Genomic DNA, 8,772 nt, shown 5'->3' with positions numbered 1-8,772 from the left:
GCTAGGTGTCTTACCTCGCGGAGAGTAGTCACAAAATGGACGTTGGAGGTAATTATAGAGCTGCAGATATGGAAGGGAAACTTTGTGTCTGTGTGTGTCTTTATACTTCCATATCCTGTGTGCAAAGAGAAATAAGGTGTGTATGGAGCTCAGTCGCTTTAGGGTTGTTTGATTGCCTCACTGCCCCCGTATAATGATAAAACAAGTTTGTGTCATTTGATTGTTTACTGCTTCTGAGGCCTTTTGTTGCAGGATCAGTCTTATATGCAGGAGATGCCATGGTGTAAGCCACTAGGACAACAGAAGTGGCTACCGGGTAAGCCCAACAATGATGGTTTCTTTTTGCATGTCTGGATGTGTGTGTGTGTTTGTCTCCCACACGGCCCCACTGCTGCCACTCACTGTAAACTAGTATGCAGCTCGTCACAGACAGACGTTGACACACTCCCAGTCTAATGTGCTCATTAGGGACTGCACAGCACACACATAATTGATAGCCATGACACACACAATGCATACGCACATTATTGCAAAAAACAGTTTCCTTTTTTTAATGCTGCAGTAGAAAACAAGGTTATATGAAGTCATATAATGGGGGTTCATTGTCAAGAACAACAACAACAGAAAACGAAAGAACGAAATGAAAAAGACTAACGGCACAGAATGCATTACAGTATCTGTGCTGTTTACATGCCGATATTTTACACATAAGGATTTTTTATTTTATTTCTCTACCCTGGCAGCTGTCAGTTACTTCAGCAAATTAACTGCCAGAAATGTAGCAGAACTTGTCACTCAAGAGGTTAGTGTAACCATGGTTACCTTTCATATCCCAAAAAGATAAAGCTGCAGTGTGGAATCATGGCAGAGTAATTAGACCGAACAAAAAAATAGGACCAATCGAAAAGGCATTCAACGATATGAAACAACCAAGAGTGCTTATAAATAACAGTTTACATGTGAAATATCTTTATAAAGTAACATCTTTTTTGTACAACCTTTAATATCTTTTTAGTGTTCATACAGCGGCACATGTAGTAGTGTCTGGTAAAGAGAGTCTTTAACCCTTTGAGCACGAGTTGGGAATAAAAAGATTCACCTGTTGTCATCCTTTTGCTACCTATCTTTTTTCGTATCCTTTGATTAAATAACACATTTATAAAACTATTGTGCAAAACAATTTTATTCATGTCTTCATATACTGTGCACCAGCAGATAGTCGTAATCCTTTTAAATTAAAAAATATAGAAATTATGCATAATTTAGACAGGAATTACTTAATATGTTTGTATATACATATTGTACACAGACCTGAATTAATATAGGTCCCTGATCGACCAAAGTAAAAGACTTCAGATTTATTTTATTTTTTTACCACATAGCTACAATATTGTGTCAAGTCCTGCAAACATATCTCAAACAAATATTAAGCCCAAGATGAAAACCTTGCAGTGAATAGAGAATCTCCTTTTTTTTAAAATGCTTTCATGTCTAGGATTAGACTCAACATACTGTATGGGAAATAGGCATTGCAGGCACAATGCACAAATTGTCCAACTAATTCTCACAATAGCTTCAATAATTCACACTCTCAAATCTTGAGTCAATAGTGTTTGGATCTTAGGTGTAGAAGTGCTTTGACGTACTCAGAGGGTTAAATTTTAAATGCTGACTCCAGCACAAAAAAAAAAAAGAGCGAGCGAGCGGGAGAGTTAAAAAAGAAAAGAAAAAAAAAGAAATCATGGAAAGTGCACCAGATTTAGTTATAAAATGTTTAACTAAACTGTTTCATTTATGCATGCAGCTTATCACATCCCAGTGATGTCAAAATATAAAGGAACTTAATTCCATTTACACAAGTTTCAAAATACACACCACTTCATTTTAGAATCTCTTTTTTTAAACCTTCATATATTGTATCTTCTCAATGACAGAAGCCCCCATCTGCACATTTTGCAAAAAGTCACTCTAGTTCTGTCAAAGGAGATCACTAAAATCAAGTGTCTTGGGCCAGAGTGAGTCTACCTCACACAGCAACAAAAGAAAAAAACAACTGCTACAACACAAAATTTAAAACCATGTGCCAAAACTCAAAACAGTAGTTGTATGGCATCTTTGTGCAGTTCCATCACGTTAATAATCCTTTCTTTTCTTTGAAAGAAATGTCTGTGAAAGGCTTTAGAGAGACAGCAAGAAAGAGTGAGCCATTACAAAAGAGCACAGCATTGTCCCCAGCCAGTGTTACTGTTTCTCCAGCTCACACACGTACATGAGATGGTCCTCGGGGGACTTCCCATGAGTCTTGCTCAAGTGAAGCTTGACCGCATGCTTGCTCGCAAAAGTCCGGTTGCAGAGCTTGCACTGGTACATAACCCCAACGTCATCGTCTTCGAGGGAGGGTGACGGGGATTCAGTTGAGGGCAGAGAGGTGGTCAAGGACGAGGGCAGGGAGATGGGTAAGGAAGAGGAAAGGGATGTGGGTAGAGAGGAGGCTAAAGGGTGGCTGGATGGGTGAAGATTAGAGAGCAGTTTTTCAGATAGTCCTTTGGTGTGGCGTTGTTGATGATGTTGCTGCGAAATCTGGCTGAGCAGCTGCTCCCCAGAAAGCTTGGCCAGGTCTCGCAGACGGAAGCCCAAGTGGGATTCCAAGTGGCTAACGTAGGTGGATGGTGAGCGGATCTGAGAGGCGCAATCGCTGCAGAAGAACACTGGGTGACCTGAATCCAAGTTTTTCAAGAACTTGGTGCCACCGGTTCTCCTCAGCTGGTACTTGACATTAGCCAACCAGTGGGATATTGTAGTCATTGAGAGGCCAGTGAAACGGGAGATGTGCATTCTCTCCTGTGGGCTTAGGTCCGACATCATATACTTGCCATCACTTGTTTGTCTCAGACTGGCGGCAAACTGAGCTTGTAGGATGAGGAGGTGTTGAGGGTTCCAGTTGGACTGTCGACCTTTACGTTTCTGGGCCGGTGAAATATCGTCCATGTCCTCCTGTGTGATACCTTCAATGTCGGAGCGCTCGGACAGGCTGGTAGGTGTGGAGGACTTGGAGACAGCATGACTTTCTGTCAGGTTCCTCAACATGTCAGAGATGTCTGAGAGTGCATTTTCTCTCAAAGGGGAGCTGGACATAAAGGAAGCTACTGCAGCTGAGGCTTTGGTCATAGTGACAGTGGAGTGGGGAGAAATTGATGACGGGGTGGTGGTGGTGGAAGAGAGAGCAGTTGAACCCAAAGAACCACTACTGCCGTTTTTTTCAGCATTTTTGCCTTTGGTGAGATCAATGGGTTGGTCGTTGTTTAGATGTTGCTGGTAGAAGTAGCGGTCTAAGCGATCATTATTCTGCTTTTTGGTCTGTGCTGGTGGGGTCGCTGCTTTCTCTGCCAGGCTGTTGCTCATCTTGAACAGCATGCTCATGGGGTCAAGGGAGGGCAGGGCAGGCTTAGCTGCCTTCCCCAGGTGGGCGTTCATTACTGACTGCAGTGCGCTAAGAGGGTTGACGAATGGCTGTTCTGGAGGTGGATGGTCTGTGATGATAGCTGTACTGCCACACAGGGAGGCAGGCAGGGGGGATGTAACAGCAGTAGACTCCACTCCATTCTCCATAGACTCCTTGATAGAAATATCCCCATTTGAATCTCTGTGATTGACTCCATTTCCATCACCTACTGCTTTTTCCGCTCCACTTGTATTCTCTGGAGTTTTACATCCTCCTGCTCTATTTTCTTTGGGCGACTCTCCTCGGGCTGAGTCCCCTGCCTCACTGTTGCATGGTGAGGGTGTAGTACGTCTCAGTGGAGATCCCCTCACAACACCACTGGGCTCTCTCATTTTCTCCTCAACCTTGGCCACTTTCTCTGTCACTTTCTTGACCAGTTCTTCCATAGCATGGAAGTTGTTTTTTGGCAGTGGGGAATTCTGGCGGCTGAGAGGAGACATTAGAGGCTGGTTTTTACCTGCATGAGAGAAAATATCCCCCCCAGGGAACATGTATTTAAGGGGAGAGCTCTTCCCAGAGTTGCCTAGTGAGAGCTTCATTATGTTTGGGAGCTGGTAAGCAGCATGGATACTGGGATATCCACCCCAGCTTGGAGCTCCATTCTGGGCTTTGTTGATGGCTGACGTGACTGTGTTCTCCAAGGACTTGAGGATGTCAAGACCCCCTTTTGGACTTTCATCCAGATCCTCCTCAGTCAGATAAGAGTATTTTGAAGAAATATCAAACTTCTCCTCAGCCTCCTCCTCACCCCCTGCCTTCTTCTCCTTGGTCAGATCACCATTGTTGATGATGGACTCTTTAGTGCATTCCTCCTCCTTCTCCTCCTTTTTTATCTCCACAATCATTGCAGTGGGGGAGATGCTAGTAGGAGGAGGAACTGGGGCAGGTGGAGGGGAAAAGGTTGTGGCGGCCAGAGGAACGGACTGGAACTTTTCTTCAGCTGTTAAATTGGGTGTGGGTATTGGGGTGGATGATTCTAAAATGGGTTTTCCTTTCTTAATAGCAGAGTTGGTGACTTTAATAAAGTGTCCAGTCACCATCATGTGAGCAGTTAGCTCTTGTAGTGTGTCATGAGAGCTGCCACACTCCATGCACTTGAGGATCTGTGACTTCCTGGATTCAAACTGCCAGGCATAGCTAGCACCGTTCTGGTGTCCATAGCGGTTGTTAGGTGTGATGTAAGGATTGGTGACTTTCTGGTGTATATCATTAGAGTCGTTGTAGGAGGTTGGCTTAGGTGTGTTAACTCCATTAGAGTCTGGTGAGCTAGAGATGTCAAGGTCCATAGGTACTCTCTTTCGAGCTGAGGAGATAATCTTAGCTGCCACTGGTGTAAGAGGCTCTTTCAGAGGCACTTTCTGGTAGTGTTTCGTCTTAATCATGTGAACACTTAGGTCCTGAAGGGACTCAAAGGAGTGCCCACAGTACATGCACTTGAGAACTTTCTGTGCATCCTCCTTCCCCTCCATCTCTAGCAAAGAACGCTTTCTTGGTTTTGACCACCGTTTAGCACCCTCACCACCAGTCTCATGGTTATCATCCCGGTAGTGGCCTGTCTCGTTCATGTGCACCGTGAGCCCCACCAGTGTGTCGTACGCCGCACTGCAGTCCTTACAGCGGAACTTGCTGGCACCAGTGAATATAGAGCCATACAGCTTGGAACTCTGCCGGTACAGCTGGACGGTACTAAATAGGTTGTGTTCTGTAGATGCTGTGGATACAGCCACTGTGGGATGTTGAACCACACCTAGTCTGTTGTGGTGGTTATGTGAGGCCTGCTGGAGGGTTTTAGCCATAGCTGTCTGGTGCCAGTCATAGCCTCCACTTCCACAGCTACTGCTACTGCTGCTACTACTGCTGCTGCTGTGACTTCGAGGGGGTTTTTCTGCTGGGGGCTGGGTCAGGTTCAGATTCAGAGTGGACCAATAGGAGTTGGTCAGGAAGGAGGTGTAAATGGCCTTCATCTTCTCAAGGCTGTCAGCCACAGACCCTGTTGTGGCTAATATGGCCTCTTCTCCACTTACTGGGGCTGCAGCATTGGCAGCAGCCATCATGACAGAGGGGGGTGATAGGGAAAGGGCATTTGAGGTTTCTTTAGAGAGGAGGATATCATCCTCATTTTTAAGTGACGATAACTCAAAATCAGACATTCTGTCACTGGATTCGCTCAGGTGTGACTCACAGTCCAGCTCTTGACCAGAAAAGTCAGCAGCGTTGGGGGAGTCATGGAAGCCAGTGGATCCAGGCCTGTCCTGACATAGGAACTTAGCGGCAGGCTCCTCCCCTTCCTGAGCTGAGTCGTCTCCATCCAGGTCCTCATCCAGCAGGGCTGCTTCCTTCTCATCTTCAGGGACGTATGCTGCTGAAACCAAGAGAGGAGAAAACAAAGACAGAGAGAGAGATTTGTTAGAACCACACTGACAGCATATCTAATGATGGAGATTCTCAACTCTGTATACCTTTTTCTTCACCAAGCAGAAAAATGATAGAAACACAAGATACTGACATTCACACTTTCTCCAGAGGAAACGGAGCAATCATTCAATGGCATTCACAGACAAAGTATTTCCTATCATAAACTGTTGCAGTAATTCTTTTCTAACTTCCCCCCTTTTACATTGACATGGTTTTCAAATTGTAATCAAGTTGCCACCCCCCCCCCATTCTCTCTCCACCCCCAGGTCTTTGTTCTGTACTGCAGAAAATCAGAGACAGCCAGAGAGAGAGATGGAGGATGGAAAGAGAAAGATGGAGGGAGGGAGAGGGGAAAAATGTCTCTTCAAACAGAACTTGCCACCTTATTCTTCTCAAGGGGCAACAGCTTGAAATTAAAACTAAATTTGAAATTAATGAAGCACATTCTGGCGGTGGCATTCGTTTCTGAAGTAATAAATTACTTGTATCAACCTCGGAGACAGCGGTTCCTGTCTGTCAATTAATATGTCTTACGCTTCTTCTGCAGACTCTAATGCATTCCCTAACAGACACACTCGCCATTTAAATTAAGCATGCATTTTCACTCATTACACTGTTCAGCCCTCGCCTCCTCGTAAATAAAAATGAATGTATGTACGTTTGCCTGTAACAAATCTCTCCGTGCAAAACCCATTTGCTTCAATTACCAAAGATTATAAAAAGTTTAGAGTTATTATTTACAGTTTAGCTTCGGGGAGTGGGCTTGAGGCTTTCAATTTATATTCAAATCCCTCTAGTTTAAGAATAATACAAACAAAATAATAAAGAGAAAATATGTATCAAGACAAATCACAGTCTCGCCTCTTTCTACATCTATGAATGTTTTCTTTTGTTAATAAGTCTATCAAAGGGATACAACAACATCAGATGAGAAATGCTGCATGCTCACACTTGTGATTAAGGCTGGATTTCTGAATAACAATCGATGTGCACAAAGGCAACATGCATACACAAACCTCTTGTTTTAGCAACTACACCCTGGCAAAGAAGAAGAGCTTGTGTGTGAACATCAGTGGCCTTGTGCCTAGCATTCCTTTCTTCAACAGGCCATCACTCATCTAAGCTGGTATGTAAACACAGAGCGAGGCGGTCAGTGGGACGGGAGTGGCACGGAAGCACATATTCAATCACAAGCTACCACTTTCAAAGACAGACAAAGGTTAAATAAATGAAAATAAAAATAGCAGATTTGCATTATATATGATGATAATGCCCGGTAAAACTCCTTATAAACAGAAAAAAATATATATATATGTGCAAGGTAACTAGGTTGAAAACAAAACTTCTCAACATGCCTACAGTTCTGGGAAAACATGGGCTTGAAAACACAAGTATTATCTATAAAACCTGGCAGCCATATCATACAACACACTTTAGGCTGTTTCCGACTCCCATCTCTAACTGAGAACTACAGTGTGTGTGTGTGTGTGTGTGTGTGTGTACATTTGTGTATGTGCTAGCACTGCATCAGCAGCAAGTCTCTGTCATTGTCAGGGTACTGGTTGCCATCGGCAATGATACGACACCACCGTGGGACAAACAGATGCACAGAGACACAGATATCCCAAAGCCACACACACACACACACACCAGTTGTACTGTAACTGCTGTAGTCCAACGACTCTTTGCCTTCAGGCAATCTCAGGAACTTCTCTGTTAAATATGCGGTCCGCTCTAGTGTTCAGTCTCACGAAAAAGATCCATCTGAAACACATCAAACGCGTTATCTATTGCGATTTAAAAACTGCAGGGTCACATGATCCCTATCCACACTGTCTTTTTACTGGAATACATATATGTTAAAACCTTAATGCATTTCAGCTGCATGTTTTTAACATGTATGGATGTAAAACACGCGCCCACAACCCCTCTCACTCAGACTTCCTCATCCCTCCCCGTCTTTCTATTTCTCTCTCCCCCACTCTGTCTCAGAGACACATACACCCGCCCGCACATACGTGCAGCCGAGCAGACCCACATGTACATGCCATCTGTTCTGAATCAGCCAAAACGACAGCTGTTTAAGAGAACAATGCTCTGGCTGAGGAAACAGCCGAACACAGCAGCCCGGCGCTCTCATCAAGGCCAAACATCAATGTGAAATCTCCTTTAAAACACAACGTACAAATTCAAATTAGCTGCCTTTGTGTGATAAGAACACAGTGTATGTGTGCGTGTGTGTGTGTGTGTGTGTGTGTGTGTGTGCCCATCTGTGTGTGTGTGTGTATGTGTGTGTACACCCATCTGTGTACCTGCAAATGTGTGATATGTATAGAGACACATGCAGAGGATCAGGGAGAATTGTGTTTGCCAGCAAAACCAGCATGTACTGAATGAAACCTCAGTGTGTAGGTTACATCCACCTACATGGAGCATGAAGCGTTCCACTGATTTCTGCGCTTGTTCGAGGCAGGAGATTTTGAAATATGAAAACATTTTGACATTTAATAGGTGCAGTGTTGCAAGAAATTGATACAATGGCTTGCATTAAATCTGCTTAGCTAAAATGTGGCTTGTTTTAGTTCATTTTGAACTTGGCTACCTTTGGCGTGTCACCGTCCACCAAAACCTTGCTGGCGATGTTGCTGTTTTATTATGTGCAGTACTGCTTCCTTACCTTGTTCTGTCTAACAGAATAAGAGTCAGCATTTGGATTTCGTAACTGGTGCTTCAATTTAGAATAAAATAAAATAGAATAAAAAATAGTTATATAAACATAGAGAAGTTAAAGTAAAACTGTGCACATTGTACTACAATATATAACAACAATACATATTTAAAACTATATATATTAC

General features: G+C 43.7%; 1 protein-coding gene across 2 annotated transcripts in view; it reads right to left on the bottom strand.

Annotated features, from left to right (window-relative positions):
- Positions 1-514: 514 nt before the first annotated feature.
- The window catches only part of tshz3b (teashirt zinc finger homeobox 3b), a 39,492-nt gene continuing 31,234 nt past the window's right edge, over positions 515-8,772 (bottom strand). For both annotated transcript variants that reach the window (XM_029461156.1, XM_029461149.1), the window contains one exon: positions 515-5,861. In XM_029461156.1, the coding sequence (XP_029317016.1) occupies positions 2,242-5,861 (3,620 nt within the window). In that variant the 3' untranslated portion in view covers positions 515-2,241. The remainder of the gene's footprint in view (positions 5,862-8,772) is intronic.

Source organism: Cottoperca gobio, chromosome 3 (assembly GCF_900634415.1).
Source record: "Cottoperca gobio chromosome 3, fCotGob3.1, whole genome shotgun sequence".
Taxonomy (NCBI): domain Eukaryota; kingdom Metazoa; phylum Chordata; class Actinopteri; order Perciformes; family Bovichtidae; genus Cottoperca; species Cottoperca gobio.
This window is presented reverse-complemented; position numbering and strand designations above follow the sequence as displayed.